The sequence below is a fragment of the Semicossyphus pulcher genome, unplaced genomic scaffold (genome assembly GCF_022749685.1).
Source record: "Semicossyphus pulcher isolate SPU_LCO1_2020_fin unplaced genomic scaffold, fSemPul1.0.p SCAF_4, whole genome shotgun sequence".
NCBI classification, from domain to species: domain Eukaryota; kingdom Metazoa; phylum Chordata; class Actinopteri; order Labriformes; family Labridae; genus Semicossyphus; species Semicossyphus pulcher.
In genome coordinates, this window is record NW_027211715.1 from 28,004,565 (window position 1) to 28,022,964 (window position 18,400).

Here is an 18,400-nt window from a genome sequence, read left to right on the forward strand (position 1 = left end):
GACTGTGTGCATCTGATCATCTTTTTATTTTGAGATACAAGCTGTGTTCCTGCTGCATACAGAGGCCACTTGTTTAACAGGAGGGGAGTGTGTTACAGTCGGAGTCCCACGAGTATCTTTGCAGTTTCAGGCTCCTCTGAAAAGACGGAGGCTGCTGACTGAAACTCTTATGAGGCTGTTTACAACAGAAACTCCTGCAGGCTCACTGTAAATTACTGTGGAAATGGTGGAGTGGAGTAAGCAAATGCAACAGTAATCACTACAATTCACTGTCTTCTGTCCTGAGAGATTCACCTCTTTTCCCTGGTGCTCTGCAGACGCCTGAGGAAACGTGTGGTATCTGTGGCTGCTCTGTGCGATTAGTGGAAACCTTTGTGCTCATGCTGATGTTTTGTCACTGTAAAATCTGAACTATTACGTGTCTTATCGCACCGAAACACAGAAACCAGCCACTGCATGTCCTTATTATGGGGCGTACAGAGAAATGACAGGCTTTCACTTAACATGCAGCGTTGCCCTGCACGCCTCTCTGATGCCATCCTGATTTAGTCAGCGATACTTAACGCCATTCGTCCAGAGCGCACTGGAGCGGGACACACTCGCCCTCGGTGTATTTACTGCTGTGTATTACAGCCTCCCGTTGACAGTTCAGAATTGAACTGAATTATGAAGCGGTGAGCTACACTATAACAAGCTGACATTTTGATAAATGTAAAGCAGAGAGGAAATGAGATGGTTTTGGATAGCCGACATAAATCTTAATGAGGCAGCCAATTTATTGCAAATGCTTGCACAGCCACGGGCGGATAGCGCGGGTGTCTGACTGTTTATCTGTTTGTTTGCCAGTCCACATGTCTGTCTGTCTTTCTGTTTTCATTCATCATTAATTTATGCTAATGGCTGTTACACTGTGTCTAACAAAAATACATCTGCTCTGGCTCGCACTTGTGTGTTTTATAAGCTGCATAGATCCCTGATGCCCAGTGTTAACCGTCATTAGCTCTCCTGCATCGCAGCCAGCTTGTATTTTCCTCCTGATGCGACATGTATCACCACTAAAGAGAGGCCCGGGACAGACAGGATCAGGCTGCCAAACGGGAGAGATAAGTATGAAGAGCCTCAGAGAACAGCTCGCAGTCTGGAGCGGCGGAGATAGTGCATCTAAATCTTCAGGTTTTATCTCTGCTCGCCTAGTCTGAACTTCTCCTCTCTTCTCCTGAGCCAACAGCTGACGGTGGAGGAGCATGCTGTGGTTCAGGGTGGATGCTCCAAGCTATTGATCTAAATTACACTGTCTGCCGACTGCAAACTCCTGGGAGAGTGTGAGGGAGGGAGAGAGGGAGGAGGGGGGAGGTGTGAAAGAAAGAGAGAGAGAGAGATGAAAGAAAAACAAAGAGCAGGCAATTGAAAAAGGCAAATAATCACCTCTGAAAAAAAATGTAGCAGGGGCAGAACTGAGGCGACATATGAGAAAAGCTGAGATAAATAACAATAGAGAGAGAGAGAGAGAGAGAGAGAGCGAAACAGAAAAGGCAGAACAAAGAGAGGGTAAGAGGTTGGCCGGGCAGGGAAGGGAACACAGAGAGCCAGATGCAGAAGCATGCAGTGACAGTGCTGTGATGGAGGCAGAAGATGTTATTTTATTGCTGTACCGGCTGCTTCTCTGGATAATCGCCTCTCAATCTAATCTCTGCTTCCTTTTCCAAAAAAACGAACAGTGTTTATTTTCATTCCCAGCTACCCAGAATGCTTTGAGCAGTTTGTTGACTACCAGCTCGGCGGGTCTAGCAGGGAGATGTGACAGGCGTCACTCAGGGAGCTGGTGTCAGACTGATGGCTCTCGCAGATAACACGGCTCCACCGCTGGCAGGCGGACAACACCAGCAGGGATTTTATCCTCTTCACCTCCTTTGTAAACAGAGGGAATTGGACTATATTCTGCTTTTATTGTTGGACTGCAGAGAGGAGGGAAAGGGAGGTTGAGATTAGTTTGGAGGGTGGAATGGTAAAAGAAGCACAGAGAACATCTCTCTCTCTATCTATCTATCTATCTACTTATCTATCTATACTCTACACTAAAGACTGTATTTACTGAATGAAGGATGTCTTTATTAAACATCACATTACTGCCATGCAACAGCTCCCTGTATATACTCCTTTCTTACATTAATATGCGATCACTACCTTTATGTAACTGGAACAACTTTTTCATTGCAGCAATCTCTTCCTGGCATCTCCATTGTAAACGATGAATAGAACTCCTAAATATGCCAAAAACTAATAACTTGGAACTAGCTGCCAGACAGCTCACTTACTTCAAGCTTCATTTAACAGGTACCATGCATGCTATATGACGCCCTAACACTGCAGGTAAGTGTCCACTTAACACTTCTCTGAAGCCTAGATTCTCTGACAGGGCAGAAATGTTCCCACACAGTACTTCTGTTTGCTCACTTCATTTTGTTATGGATCTGTGAAATACAAAGTTATTTTTCCATAAAAAGAAAATAGCAAAAGCAGAGCAAACTTTGTTGGAATAATTTGTTTTATTATTTGTTAACCATTTAAAGGAGCAATTCGCCCTGTTAGTCAAAGCTGGTGTTCTCTGTAATGGATAGAAGCAATAATATTTTAAATTGGCGCCATAGCTGTTTAGAAAGTTGTACAAAGAGCTCATTGTTTCGCCCATTCTACATTTCAGCTGTCTTATAAATAAAGACAAAAGCCAAAAAATGTATCTTAAAAAATAAATAAATAAATGTTATTTATTAAAATCCCGAGCCAAATATGTCTGTAGCTTTATCGAGCCTCTAACTACATCAAATGATGCCGCTGGTAGTTGGAAGAACATCTGATGTTGCAGCTGCCCCTAACAGACACGAGCCCTTTTTACACTGTGATTCGGCAACAGCGCCGTAACAAAGCTCCGCCGTTACGCCGACTTTGCCATTTAACGTTGTACCAAGCGACAGCGGTGTAAAGCTGTCCCAGTGTGTGTTTTTACATGCCGCTTTGGTGTCCCTGAAGCAAAATAGCACAAGCTTCACACACACACGCACACACACGACATTGTTCCATCCTGCTGGCTTCACCCTTCTCACTGTTGCCGTTTAGCCTCTTTTACACCTCTGTTAATACCGCCGTTGTTGGCTAAGAGGCGGAACGACATCGCCCCATCATTCCACCTCCCCGTCTTTGACATTTAAGACGAAGCGTAACGGAGCTGGAACAATCCCGGCTTAAACTGGCAGTGTAAAAGGGGCTGCGGTGAACATCAGCAATAACTGCAGATTGTTTTCAAACTACTACCAACTCTAGTTACAGAATTATTAGGATGTAATAATTTAGAAATTTACAGATCAAGGTAGGAAAGGACCGGTTAATGAGAAGAGCACACTGCAGCAGGCAGATGGGATGGTTGATGAGATGGGCCATATGGTGATAATACGACGGCCTGGCACTGCGACAACACCTCCGCTTTACCCTCGTTTACACCAACACAAACATGCACATGCACATTTCCTCCCTACAGTCTCCACAGAGCTCTTCTCTGTGCAGGTAGAGGCCATGGATCATGTTATGCTGCGCTGACCCACTGTGCTCTGCAGAGTCCATCCTTAGCACATGTTGCTAGCATCCATCACTGATTAAAAGAGAGCAAATACTAGACGATGTCAAGCTGAGAGAGGAAAGAGAGAGGGATACAGGGAAAGTGAGGAAAACGTGGGAAACATACAGAGCAGAAAGAGAGCATATTTTTGTCTTCCTTCAGTCAATCATGAGCATGTATTCTCTGTGTATTGACCTGTAATTACTACACCTGTGCAATCCTAAACTGCACCAATTCCCCAAAGTTTCTTCACAACTGATTAGTTTTGTCTGAGACATTGCTGGAGACATATGGACAAACAAGTAAAGACTGTATTGAGATAAACAGCGTAAGCAGAAAGAAGCGTGATTCCCCAGAGTTTCCGCAAAATTGGATCAGTGGTTTTTCAGAAATCACATCAGACAATCACGCAAACAAACCAGCAGATGGAGGGAGACCCAGATGAAGCTCCCTCGTTTTCAGTGTGGGGACAGAAAAATGCCAGACATTAAATTCCTTACATGGAGACGGGAGGAGGACTCTCTGGAGGCTGAGAGCATAATTACACAGTACGGTATAGGCGTTTAGCTGACAGTCTGAGAGCGATGAAAAATGAATGAACACACAGCTGCAGAGTTTGCCAGAAAAGGCGTCCAAGAGAAGTTCAAAAAATAATTAAATTCTGAATTTCTAAAGTTCGACATCACAGAGTTTCATCCCTCCTTCTCAGGAAGTTGGCTGCTGCTGTTGTTTGTCCTGCTAAAACCTGAACTGCATTCACTCATGTAAAATGCTCCAAATTGCATCTAAATTAAAGGGGACAACCTTTTCATCAAAACACTGACCAAAGCTAGAAATGTGTTAAAGAGAATCCAATCCAGGTTTTGTTTATGCTAATGTTAAAGATACAATCTCTTTCTGGAAGAATGCAAAAGTAAACACTGAGTAGGGCTGCACAATTAATCGAACATTAATCCCGATCACAGTTTTGGCTTCTCACAATAAAAAAATTGATTGGTAGTGATACTGATGTTTAAAATGTGTGCCCCCTCCGTAGAAAACTCTGCTACATGTCAAATCAAGCGCTCCCTAAACTAACAGCCACTCCTCCAGGGGGCGATGGAGAGGTTTGGCTTTACTTTTGGGGGAGCTGGCATGTCGTGTCATGAGCGCAAACTGTGCAGAGGCAGCTTAAAGTAGAAGAGTAAACAACAGAGACCAGAGTTTCAGTTCAATGAGTGACCATGTTAAAGATATAATCTCTCAGTTTTGATCTATTTGGGGGCACCTATGGCGGTAAAAAGGATACGTCCCTTTATCACGGTTGTAACTCTTGATTATCCTCACCGACGGTCGCTTCCCTTTTTAGACTGTTTGCTTCATCTGAGCGTCGAGTTTGTTTCTTTTTCTTTGGATTTTCACTTATTTTTGAAGTTGTATCTGTAGTCATCCATCTTTTCTTTGTTTGTTCAGCCATAGTAGATTACTGTTTACTCGATTAAGCAGCCGCTTAGCTCCGCCTACCCTCTCTGGCAGACCAACCACTGCTGGCTAATGGAAAACGCGTCACTAACTGGGCGCCGCTTTTGATTTTTTCCGCAAATGTTCCCACAGACACCCAGTCTGTAATACTGCAAATGCAAAGGCTTCATCAGTGGGCCATAGGCTCAATCACCATTGTGTTACCTCATTCGGCGACAGATAGTGACTTAATGGACATTTATTTAAATGAAAGTCTTTGAGATTATTACTTTAACTGGCGACTTTAAGCTGAATGTCTGTGGTTGTCGTGGTTACAGCAGCTGTTGAAAACAGGAAGAGAATACGAAGCTTTCCAAGTGAATGCCTCTTTGTTGTTTTTCATCACAATCTCTAAATAAAATTATCTTTTACGTCTTTGACGTGTTGTTTGTGGAGACCCGTCATGTAGGCTACTGTCGCTCAGAGTTTTGAAAGTCGCTTGTTGTTACTCTAAAAACAAGAGAGAAAGTCACTTATTATACCGAAACACCCTTTCCCCGAAAAGGCTTGTTATTGGTTGTCTGCAGGTATTTCGGGTTTAGCGAAAATGATGTTAAGCAAGAAAATATAAGATGCAAAGAGTGCATGAAACCTGTGTCTGTGCCGTGAAGCAGCACAACTAAGTTGTTCAAGCAGCTGAAAAAATACGACAAAGTGCAGCAGCATGATGAGTGAATGAAGGCGAAGAGGAATAACGTTGTTACTCCCCGTTCTGTCCAGCATTAAGTCCGACATACATAACAGCTGTACAGCCCTATCAAAGCAACTCCCAAAGACACACTGAAATTTCCAATGATGCAACAATGCAAAGATGCACTAAATTCAGGTAAAAAAAACCTAGTTGTGACACGTGTGTTTAAAGGAAACCTTTAGTTTTAATGGCTGAACAGGAACCAAATCTGTTATAAGGCACATCATTCTGCCATGATGCCCCCACTCTGAACTCATTTCAGTTTCGGAGCATTAAGTGAGGACCCAGCAGCTGACAATAACCACCAGCAGCAAAAATTAACCACCCACATCCTCCTAAGCACTTCAGCACTACCACCTAAAATAGACAACCGCAAAAGACCCTCAACAACCGCAGCCGTCACTAAACAGCCGCACCAACGCAGCATCGGTACGTAGAATTGTTCCCTGCTGCTGAATTCATTCTTGGCACTGGCTGTAATTTTCAACCTGTTCCTTAAATACTATTTGTTCTGCCGTGCTGGTATTTTAAATGTGATGCCTGCTGTGCGCTGTAGGAGCACTGACTGACGCAGGTGAAAGAATGTGTTTTATTACTGCTTTAAGTGTGTTATGGCCTTAAAGAAGAAGAGGTGCCGTCATGCTTGTCTGAGATTGTACACGTGCAGCAAGTTTGATGACATTTGCATTCATGTATTAGTAGTGTGCTGCTATCTTCCTCTCACATATTGTTAAATAGAACAAGTTAAAATTTGGGGACTGTATTATAACATTGTATATAATTTATATATGAAGAATAATGTTGCACCTTGTTGGTGGTAGAGCAGCAGCCGTCCTTTCTCCAACACCAGAGTGAGGCTGTGGTCTCTCTGTCCCTCTGCATGGAGCAGCGTCCCAGAGTTCCTCAGGGTTTTAAACTTCAGAGAGATGACCTCCATCTCCGTCCAGCTGGGCCTCACACTCAGCCTGTAGACCAGGCTGCTGCTGCCATCGAAGTTGGCCACGTCAGAAGCTGCAGAATAACAAGTGGTGGGAGAAAGATCTGCATTATGCAAACAACAGAGATGCAATCATTGTAAGGAAACTTAAATTTAAACCTAGTTTAACACAGAATAATGCCTAATAAAGGCAACATCAATACAAAGTCCCAACACAAGGTCTGTCTGCCAACAGCTGTGAGCAAAAGATGGACTCTAAATCATCAGATCTTTCAGCACCATCTTTTCAAGCATAAAAAATGTTGTTAAGCTCAAGTGTGTTGTGTTCAGCTTACTAATAACTCTCTATGTTTGTGTATTGTGAAGAAAAATTAATTAAAATAGTTTCAATGTTAGAGACAGAGTCTTTGACACACGTCACTTCATGCCTAAATTCAAATTCAAAAGTTGTTGCACAAAAAAACCTTCTTTGCCCAAACAGGAACATTGAAAATACAGATACATAATTTGACCGTTACATCTTCATTGAGCAAACATTGTTTTTATATTAAAAGATTATATAGAACTGATAAAGAAGTCAAATAGAAAGAGTAAACTTACTATATCGACATCCGTAAATCTCCAGTCTCAGTCCAATCCTCCCAGTGGGGTTCCAGTCCAGAGGAAGCAGCCGTAGGTAGCGAGCTATCACCGGCTGTTCGAGTTTGTACTGGACCACAGTGTCTGCATTACTGTTGCCTGGAAAAGCCTGGAACAACAGAACAACATTACTTAGAACAACATGGATGGTTGGATGTTAAACTGTTTACTGCAGCTCCGAAGATCTGAAGACAAAACACTTCAAGTAATTAGTTCCTGGAGTACCATAGACAGAATTTTGATCAAGCTCCTTACAAAGTGAATGAGTTCTCTTTTGTAGTTTCTGAGCCATCCAAGAGGCTAAAAGCCACAATCTCCTATTAACAAAAAGCATAAGAAAATAAAACCATGTTTGTAATGAAAAGTTTTTATAACTGAAGTTTAGGCAAAAGGTCCACATGTGCACATGCAGCGACTTCCAGGGGCCAAGAAATGAAACAAACGTGCAACTAACAAATACTGCAGTTCCTCGAGTGGCCACTAGAGAGTGGCTTCAAAAGTGACTCAGTCCCAATTAGGCCTCATATTAAATGCCCAACTTGACAGCAGAAATAAACATGTTAACAGCCTGTTACAAACAAGGGTTTTGGTCTCTTCAGCTCATTTCTCCCTTGTCATGATAACTTTAACCTTTATAAAACTCAGCCGTTTGAATTATATTAAGGCTGAGAGTTACGCATAATTAGGGGTGTGGTCACTTTAAGTGACAGGGGGTGCAGCTAGCTGTCTGCGAGGTGTCACCTCAGCTAATTCAGTCACTGAGGTTGGTCTGTTTGTATTGTTGGTGCGTTTTGGAGTTTTTTTATGCAAATATATCAGACAAATATATGGCTTACTGTGCGGTGTACACCAACAGGCACTCCAAGAAGCCTGTGCTCCAGTTTTTTTCTGTGAGTAAAAATCTATAATTGTATCATGTATACTGTATATGTTAGTACTAATTGGTATGCGTGGGTGATTACACTTCTCTTGCCTGGCTTGATAGCTCGTACAGTGTGTCATAAAATGATGTATGCTTGGTGGCCGTTGCTTAGATAGGCCGTTAGTGATGAGAATAATTCCGACTGGTAACTCTTGTCATCTACCACCACACATAGCATCTCATTCTGTGGGATCCCAATGGCTAACTTGCTCATTTACCAGTTTGTGACCTAGCCATTAAGAAGAGACCGTCTAAACATAGTAACTTCTGGCTCCAGAAAACCAACATGGCCATGGCCAAATGCTGAACTCAATGCTTTAAAGAGGTAGTTCAGAAACCAGTAGCTGACGTCACTGAGGCTCCTTCCAGTACTCACACAGTCTAACCCTTTCTCTCCTGTTTGTATCAGTTCTCACGACCCCATCTCTCCTCCTCCCTCTTATCTCTCCTTTTCTCTCAGTACAGGATCCACGGGGGAAGCTGAACCAGAAAGCTTATCAAAATGTGCCCAAACTTGAGTCTTTACCCCCAGATTCTTAGCTGCTACAGCAAAATCCCAACTGCAATCGACCCCATTAATCCCCTTAAACTGGACCCCTTCAACGCCCATCCTTGATCCAAAGCATCCCAAACCCCCCTGATAATCGGATATGCTTCTTGTAACACCGTACAAAGACGTATGTTTGTAAAAGGAACTCTAAAAGAAAAAGATGCAAGTGGATTGTGGAGAAAAACTCTCCCCAACCGCCTTCGTGCATTTTCAAACTCTGAGCTCACAGAGGCCATTGATCCTAGCTGCTAATAACGTCTCTCCCCTCTCTCTGTCCGGTGATCAATAACTCTGGGACCTATTCTGTCTCCGTACCAAGCCTCCCCTAAAGAGACTAATGGCCTCTATTTTCCCAATCAGCTGCCTGTGAATCCTGCAGCTGATACACAAAGAGTGCACACAGAGCAACACATGCATCTTTAAGGGTAAAAAAATACAAGAAGCATTTGTAGTTTAAGTGTTGAACTGCATGCGCGATGCTGATGTCTGTCCTCACAACTTGAGCGTTTGTGTCTGCACGTGTGTCCGCTGAGTGTGTACTGATCAGGCTGTGTGAGGGGAATTGGCTTCCCTGGCGCTGCATAATTGTGATCTCAGCGCCGTCTTCAGTGCTTTGATGGGCTGAGCCGGGCTGGCCAGCGAAGCGTTGAGCTTAACAAACGGCTCTGTTTCCTGCTGAGGAGGCTGAGGAGAGTGGCATCTCATTTACCTCCCTGTGCATGTTTTGAAATATGAGCAGCCTCTGACGAGACCTCAGTCAAGGAGAGAGAGAAGGAGGGTAGACAATGAGACGAGGAGAAGGAAGGAAGGCATGAGTGAGAAGTCGTAGAAGAGGTAGTCAGGTCCTTTACTGAAGCAGAAATGGCCAAACAACTGTGTTACGATACTCAGTCTAAGCCCAGGCCATGCTTTGAAAGTACAGCAGCCGGTTGTTCCTGGTATGCTCACTTTCAAACAAAGCTTAATTAAAGTTTACAAATAAAAATGAATTGCACTATTCTAGTTTGTAACAACATAAGAGTTACAGTTGCTGGTATTGAAGGAGAAGTTTGGTATTTTTAAACCTGGGCCCTATTTTTACAAATCTGTTGACTCATAGGAACACAAACTTTTGGAATCGGTCCAGTAGATAGCCTCCGCTGTAGCCGCGATACGCCCACAATCCCCTGGCAATACGCCCGATCAAAGTACGTCCACCAAAGGTGCTTGTTTTTGCCACTGACAGGCTCAGATTGTAACTCCAGGTGTCCGACAACATTATGGAAATGATCCCTACAAAGATCGTCCTTCTTTTAAAGAGTAAGATCCCTTTTGTGCAACCAGAAACAGAAGTCTCGCTCAAGGAGAAGTCTCGCTCTGAAATCTTCTTGTGGGTGGTGAGATGTTACCTGAACAGGACGGAGGAAACGTGAGTTTTAGTTGGATAGAGGATTTGTTTACGTAGAGGACTGCCAGCAAGAATATATTTCAAAAGCAGTGGCTGAATATTTATGTGATTGACCATGAAGATGAGGCATTTGAACAACCCATCTGTGAACGTCTGCTTCAGACCAACACGAGAAGCTGCTCTGCTGTTAAACACGCCGACATGTGGGATTTTTGTTGTTGTTTTTTGCTTGGTTAGCTGAAGTGGCTACGGCGGCTCCACCCGCCAATCCCTACTGTGCAGTTCTTGATCCAAAAAGCATTACCAGTGCCCGTCATGCTTCAATTTTGTACAATGAGAGCAGATGGAGACGCGTCATCCATCTATATATACAGCCATTGCCTTAAACAGACACACAAACATACAATCTATAAAGAAGTTGTTCATAAAATATCATTACATTTTACAGCCTTATAAAGAGCTTGCAGTATGGATCCAGGCTGCAGAACTAACGATGATGGGAAAGTCTGGAGAAGAGCCCAGTCCAGTATCACTGGATCCCAGTAGGTAACAGAAGGTTGTTTAAAGGCCAGACAGCACTTGACAGAAATCTCTGATGAAGGCTGATATCTACATAATGTGTGCAACGGGTGTGTGTGTTAAAAAGTTTTGGACTGGTGTATTCCAGTAAATTTGTGATGCAAATAAGCTTGTTGTTTGTTCAAGTCTGATCCTCTACTTTGTAAAATATGGGTATGTCTAGACGGCCTGATCAATAAGAGGCTGTCAGAATTTTGTGCTGTTGCCAAAAAGTAGATTAATTCTTTTAGCTTCATCCATACAAGAGTGACTACTGTGCTGTTAAAACTAGCCAAAGTTGGAAAAAGTAATTAACATTTATACTGACTCTATAAATAAGCAATTTTATCATTGTTGCCAATAATGTCCGAGAGAAAAGAAATGTCACAAAATGAAAGTGTTTAATTTTTAATGAGACCTGTAGACATATTTATCACAAGCTAATTTATGATCAGATTAAGAAAAACAAACCATTCATCTATTTCTGTTTGTGTGTTTTCGTTTTGTTTATGCATTTGTTTGTTCACTTTCTTGCTTTTTATCTGTATAAAGATGTTAAAAATAATAATAACAATCAAACCCTCTGTGTAATCCAAAATAGAAATCAGTCTTTTGTGAAACTTCTGACAACTCATGGACATCTAAGAATAGAGGAAGAAGTATTCAGATCCTATTGTTAAGTAAAAGTAACAACAGCACACTGTAAAAATACTTCATTACAAGTCTTGCGTCAAATATGTCAGCCAAACAAATACGTATAAAGGACCCTTTGATTGTTGTGTAAGTCCCCCATGTTTAAGGAGACGCACTTTTAATACTTTCATTTTTCATCTGTAAAGTGGGCTGCCTCCTATATACCAGTGCGACCAATATACCAGTATAAAATGCAGAGAGAGGTATGTTATTGTGTTACAGTATTTTACCCAGACGATGGTGCTATCTGGTTGATAAGTGGTGACATTTCATCTCCGTAATAAACTGTTTCTGGGTCCAAGCCGCTACAACGTCTCCTATTTACAATATGCTGCAGTGCTGTTTTGTGTTATCCTCTCTGTTTTAAGCGAGGAAAACTAACTTAATGGTTGCTAATGCTTCCTCACGGACATGCACCATCATGATCGCCATAGCAGCCACCACCCTCACAACAATCAACGTTACCGTAGGCTGCCAGCTACCGCTAGCTACAGCACCGGATTGCGAACTCGACATGGCAAGAACAGATGGTAGGCTGTAATTTGTGTGTGTTTATAATGTATTTTAAATGAAAATACATTGAAATAGTGTTGAGATCACTTTTATACATGTTTTTTATTAATAAATAGCTATAGAAAACCTTTTTCCTCTGGGATACCCCCAAAAACAGCCTGCGCCTTACATTCCGGTGCGACCTATATTCAGGATTTTACAGTACTTGAGTTAAAGCTCCTGTGAGGAACTTTAGGTTTGTGTTAACTTCGGCGCCCCCTGTGGACAAAACTGTACCTCTGACCTCTTTGCTGATTTTGTCCTGTACATGCTTAAGTGGTGGTTTTTAATAAAAAAAATCTCATCCTGCTTTCTTCAACACTCATATGTATCACTGACTTTCAGCTGTTTCAGGCATTAAAACATCTACCCCCCAGCAGTGGTTATAGGCATTAAAAATAACTATAAAGACATAATCTGTCTTGTCCCGGATGGTCTTGTTTGCTTTGTAACTCATATACAGGCTTCATTATTAATTTCAGTCCGTTTCATAACCAACTAAAAACTCCTCACAGGAGCTTTAAGTACAGGTACCTCAAAATGTCACTTTACTCCACCTAAAAGTGGAGATAATGGGACCCAACTACAAACATCTTTGTGCAGGATCACAAGCTTTGTATGACTTTAAAATTGTATATGACTATAAGTGACTATAGCTGTCATATAAATCTGTGTTTAAAATATAGAGGCTTGCAAGTATAAAGTAGCATCAAGTGGGAGCACTGTTTAGCTCAGTCGGTAGAGCAGGCGCCCCATGTACAGAGGCTACAGTCCTCGTCGCACTGATCTCAGGTTCGATTCCCGGTCTGCCGATCATTTGGTGCATGCCATCCCCCACTCTCTACTCACAACATCTCCTGTCTCTCTTCAGCTGCCAGTCAATAAAGCCAAAGGCCAAAAAAAAAAAATCTTTAAAAGTAGCATCAAGTGGACTTATTAAGTAAAAGTTCATTAAAGTTGTTCTTAAGTAAACACTTGTTTTCTGGAGGGCAAAGGGACACTAAGATGAGAAGCTGCTGCTGAAGCTGACAGCTGTTTCTGCAGTCAAATCTCCTCCTCAACCAACACTCTAAGCTGGCCTGACTAATATATGGAGCTTTAAAAACACTCTGAGAGCTGATCTGGGTTTATCACCCCTCACGCTGAGTGTCAAATCAACAAGTTTTTAAGCTGCAAGAACTCATACCCTGCACTCTTTTTTTCCCAGTGATGACTCCCCGGCTTCACAAAGTCTGTATCCTTCACAGACAGAGAATCGCATCCTGTCAAATCGGAATCAAAAGCTGTTCTCCAGGCTGCTGCTTTAACAAGACGGGCGCACTGTCTTCCATAAAGGAGATGCCTGGCTGCCTCTGAATCACATCTATTGTTGCTCGATCATCAGAGGCCTTCACGTCTTCCTGTCATTCTGACACACAGTAGTTTGCTCAGTGGTGATCAGTCACTCTGCAGTCGAGTATTCTCCGTCTTTACTGAAACACGGAACACACTCGAGCTTAAAACACGCTGGAAAATGCTGGAAAATAACGATTTTTAGATAGAAAAAAGACAGACACAGGAATATGTGAAGGTGTGAAGGAAAGCAGGAAAAGTTCCCTGAAGTCTGTGGGGGGAACTTTGCACATGAGCTGCACTACAGAATATATATTTAGTCACCACATGCATGTTTCAGCCAGATTTCACATTCATTTGCATTTTAGGCACTGTGCTGACTCTCTTATCGAATGTGTCTCACAATGCCAGAGCTGGCGTGCATTCCATCAGACCGTTGATGGACACCCTCGCTGCTGCAGGAATCAAAGCTGTGACTTCTTGAGCACCAGGCAGTCTTTCTAACAACAGCACCAGCCTCCTGTCAGCCGAGGTTTAACTGTTTGACAGCAGCTCCGTGCAGCCGACAGAGCCCTGCCCAGGTTCCTTTCATTGTTCCATCCATTATTAATAAAGAGTGAAAGGCTCCTGGTGAGCCCGCTTGACGCTGCAGGCAGTACCAGTCCCCACAGAAATGTAAATTATGTCTGTGACAGTGAGGCCAAATGTGTTTTAACTTCAATCAACCTGCGTTTTGAGCTGTGCTCCCTCCCAGGCTGTCTGCATAGCAATTACAATACACGATGTCAATTTGCATTTTCCCCCCATAAAAACGACCTATTAAATATACTTACGCCAACTTCACCACTGGTCATTTTAAAAACAAGTCTATGGATAACTTTTCTTTTAGCAGCCACTGTTTTCAGTACAAAACCAACTTGCTACGATGAGACTTGAAACAGCGTAATTAAATCATGTTTGTTTGAATGTTATTTAATTTTTGTTAAAGTCATATCATGAAGATTTTCATTTAAATAAATGTCTGTTAAGTGACTATCTATCGCCGAATGAGGTAACACGATAGTGATTGAGCCTATGGCCCACTGATGAAAGCCTTTGCATTTGCAGTATTATTGACTAGCTGTCTGGTGCAACTTTTGCAGGAAAAATCACAGACGGCGCCCAGTTAGTGACACGTTTTCCATCACCCAGCAGTGGTTGGTCTGCCAGAGAGGGTAGGCGGAGCTAAGCGGCTGCTTTTCCGGTCTCTGCAAGTGTTGCGAGTAAACAGTAATCTACTATGGCTGAACAAACAAAGAAAAGATGGATGACTACAGATACAACTTCAACAATAAGTGAAAATCCAAAGAAAAAGAAACAAACTCAACGCTCAGATGAAGGCAAACAGTCTAAAAAGGAAAGCGACCGTCAGCCAGGAAAATCAAGCCAACCGTGGATTTCAATATTTCAGTTGTCTGAAACATAATCTTCATATTACATCTAAATAAACTTTTAGAGTCTAGATATTTTTGATTTTCTATTTCGAGGAGACAAAAGAATTTGTAGCGTTTTTGACAACCATGCTCGAGGACAGGGAGTGAAGCCAGAAACAACAATCATTTGAACATGGGGAAAACAGCGCACAAAGTCAGGCTTAGGATGACAACCGTTTGTGGAAGGTCTTCATATTGTTGCACTTGTTTTTTAGACAAAAAAAGTGACGGAAATTGTTTTGTCAAGAAGGAAATAGCGCTAGAGAGAAGTTCCAAGTTCCTAATGAACGATGTTCCTTCAGATGACCAACTCATTGTGTTGTTTTTGTATTACAAAAGTTTCTTGGCCTTTGGTGGTCTCTGAACACAGTTTCTTCCACTGACTCCAAACTTTAATACAAAACTAATTTCCATTAGTTAAAATCTAATCAGACTGGCTTTCCGATATCCATGCACATTAATTTAATGCAGCCTTGTCTCTTAGAAATTATGCTGGTATATAATTAATATGTTTTCCAAATGAGGTCTTGCTGGATAGAATAATTGCTGCATGGATTATGCTCAGTGGCAATGCTTCCTCTAATTAGAAAAGTGCTACATTTATGTACAACACACAAATCACAGGGTGGTGGTTGGGGTGGATGTTGAACTCTGGCAAAAAACAGTACTTAAGTCAAGGTTATAAAGATTGTGTTTTGATTAAAGGTCATATTCCAACTATTTGGATACCAAAGTTCTGCAAGTGCAAGAACGTAACCACACAAGAACTTTTAAAAGCTTAAAGGGCCAGTTCGCCGATTTTCAACCTCAGTCTTATCATGCTTCTATGGCGAGCTAATGCCATTATGGTAGGAAAAAATTCAGTTTCGCTCTGTGCCTTTGGAGGACGCTGTCCGCTTCTCCAGTGGGCCCTGGAAAACCTCCACCAGATGATGCTTTTTACGTAGTCTGGCGGAGGTTTGTAGGCCTAAACTACACTTCCTCAATCTATGACGCCCCCCTCCGGTGTCATGTCTCATTCAAAATCGTCTGGTTTGAAATGTAGACTGCACACCCGAAGATTTTTTTAGACGATCCACCGGTATATTCTCGTCGTACTTCGGATTCTGTACCGCTCTGAGCCATTGCCTCCACAGCTATGGCACCAATTTCAAATATTATTGCTTCTATCGATTACAGAGAACACCAGCTGTGACTGACAGTGGCTTTTTCCAGGGGCGAATCGCTCCTTTAAGATGCTACGAGCAGATATTGTTTAGCAGTGTGATATTTACCAATATATATTTTGAGACTTGTCAAACATGGTATATAAAAATGAAATACAGTTATTCTGGCTTTTGAAACATTTTGCTGTTTCAAATCGGTTGTGCTTTTCCTATATTTTGACTGTTTTAGTAAATGATGAGTGCAGGAGAGTTACCCCTAAGCTGTCCTCCTGCCGGTGTTGCCTCCAGTTGTGTCCTGTGTCGCTGAACATCAACAGGTAAGCCATCAGCCAATCAGAGCTGCCGTAGCGTCCCTGCGTGGCCACAGCCGTGATCTTGGTCCGCCTCCCCAGATCGACCTCCAGCCACTGGTATCTGTCTGAGACGAGAGGAGACCAACCTCCAGCTCCTGCACAGAGGACAGGGACAAAGAGTCACTTTTCATCCTTCATAATAAGTGTGTGTGTGTGTGTGTGTGTGATGGAGATGCAGAGGCTGGCAGAGATGACAGAAAAGACAGCGAGAATCGAGAGACAAATTGTAGCAGTGAAATGTGATTCATTACATTTTAATCTAGTTGAAATGAAAGTCTTAAACTGTGAATTTATAGTCTGGAGTCGCCGCGCCGTGCTCTGATTTTAAAGCTGGACGATAATAAATCTCACACATTGCACATGAATGCAAACTGCTCGTTTATATGTTTGAGTAATGTCCAGAGATTAGTGGTGAGGGATTTACAGATGGCAGGAATGCCAAAGAGAAGGGTTAAGGTTCTGGGAAAGAGCTAATGCACGGTTTCTACGGTTATTAGCTGTCAGCACATTAAGAGGAAACCATTCTTTTAAGATGTAATGTTGCAAAATATAGTGTAAACATAGTTTATCCCATTTCTGGGTTATACTTATGCGCTCACATTTTAACACCCTGTCAAACACTTCCTCTGCTTTCATGATGATAAATTATAAATCATCATAATTAAAGACTTTAAGTGGAATTTATTTGGATCACAAACACTTGACTGAAGTGTATCAGACTGTGAAGCACCAGGGTGGTATTTAAAGCAGTTTGATGACTCTCCACAGCTAAGTGTCAGGATGTGTCCTGCCATTTAATGTATCCGCTCTGGTTTTTATGGGACCATCAGGGTGACTGGAATATGCTGAGAAATCATCTAACAGCTTGTTCATTAACATTTTCACACTATTATGACCAGAGCTGGGTTTAAAAAATGGATTTTTCAGATTCAAATCGATTGTCATTTGAATGACCCAATATCGATTCATACTGTAAATCCCAAGATCGGTCGTGTAAAAACGTGTCTGATCATTCACGTTTCTGAGCGCCCCTGAATGCAGCACGACTCAGCGCATCCCCCCGAAATGCGGCAGTGAGGGAGACATGCCCGGACTTGTTTACTGCACCTACTATGGAGACTTCAGTGATCTCCGACTGACTTTTTTTTATCATGTGGGCGTCCATGAATATGTGACTTAGTTTTGCACTGTGTGTTTATGTTACTCTCTGTTAGCGTCGGCTTTGCTGCAATTGTATTTTTGGCATGTTGTTATACAATATGCCTTTCCCCATAACTCTTAGTCTCGTGTGGTTTTGTTCTTTGTGCTGTGAGATCTCATGGCCAAATCTCGCACAAGTTGAACCCCAGTTAATTTAATCAAAACCATGAGCCAGATGTTCAGACTGAAAATCTGAAACTGGAAAAAAAGTTTAAAAGCTGTCTAGTTAATAGAATTGTTAATATCGTGTCAACTGCTGTGTGTCTGTCATGTTAAATAAAAAATACATGATGTAACTTCTTTGGGGTCAATTCTTAATGTAAACATTAAAAATGTTGCACCATAATAATGCACCAGGTTAGATGTGCATTTATACTGTAACTGAAAGACCCCTAACCAAATCAAATCAAATTGAATCTGGACCTTGTGAACCTTGTTTGTCTCTTCTACAGTGATTTGCAGAGCTGACATCCCTCCTATGTTTTTCAGGGTAACATGCTCCCTCTGTGTCCTGGCGGCAGCTGTTGCAGCAGCTGTAGCGGACATCCAGCCGTGTGTGAGGTTAGCTCACACTGTGTTCATATTGCAGTGTGAAAAAAGTAAGCCCATCATGTGCAACAAGGATGTCTGTCACTGCATGGCAAACATTATCAAAAAATTTACAAGTTTTTCAACATCTTTTTAATTTAAAATGCTTGAATGGACACATGATTGATTTATTTATGTGATTTCCATGAACAGGAGGCCAAGAAACAAAACGGGAATAGTTCACACATGAACTTATAAAACCTAATTTAAATACAGGACATGAAAGTTTCACACAGATGAAACGGCCACG

The 18,400-nt window shown here is 42.1% G+C and overlaps 1 protein-coding gene across 1 annotated transcript in view; it reads right to left on the reverse strand.

The window, feature by feature from the left end:
* Positions 1-16,350, reverse strand: part of LOC138606856 (contactin-associated protein-like 4) — a 76,180-nt gene extending 59,830 nt beyond the window's left edge. The window contains exons 1-3 of the mRNA XM_069679324.1: positions 16,264-16,350; positions 7,339-7,486; positions 6,609-6,812 (exon numbers count right to left, since the gene is read on the reverse strand). Coding sequence (XP_069535425.1) covers positions 6,609-6,812; positions 7,339-7,486; positions 16,264-16,335 — 424 coding nt within the window. The 5' untranslated portion in view covers positions 16,336-16,350. The remainder of the gene's footprint in view (positions 1-6,608; positions 6,813-7,338; positions 7,487-16,263) is intronic.
* Positions 16,351-18,400: the final 2,050 nt, after the last annotated feature.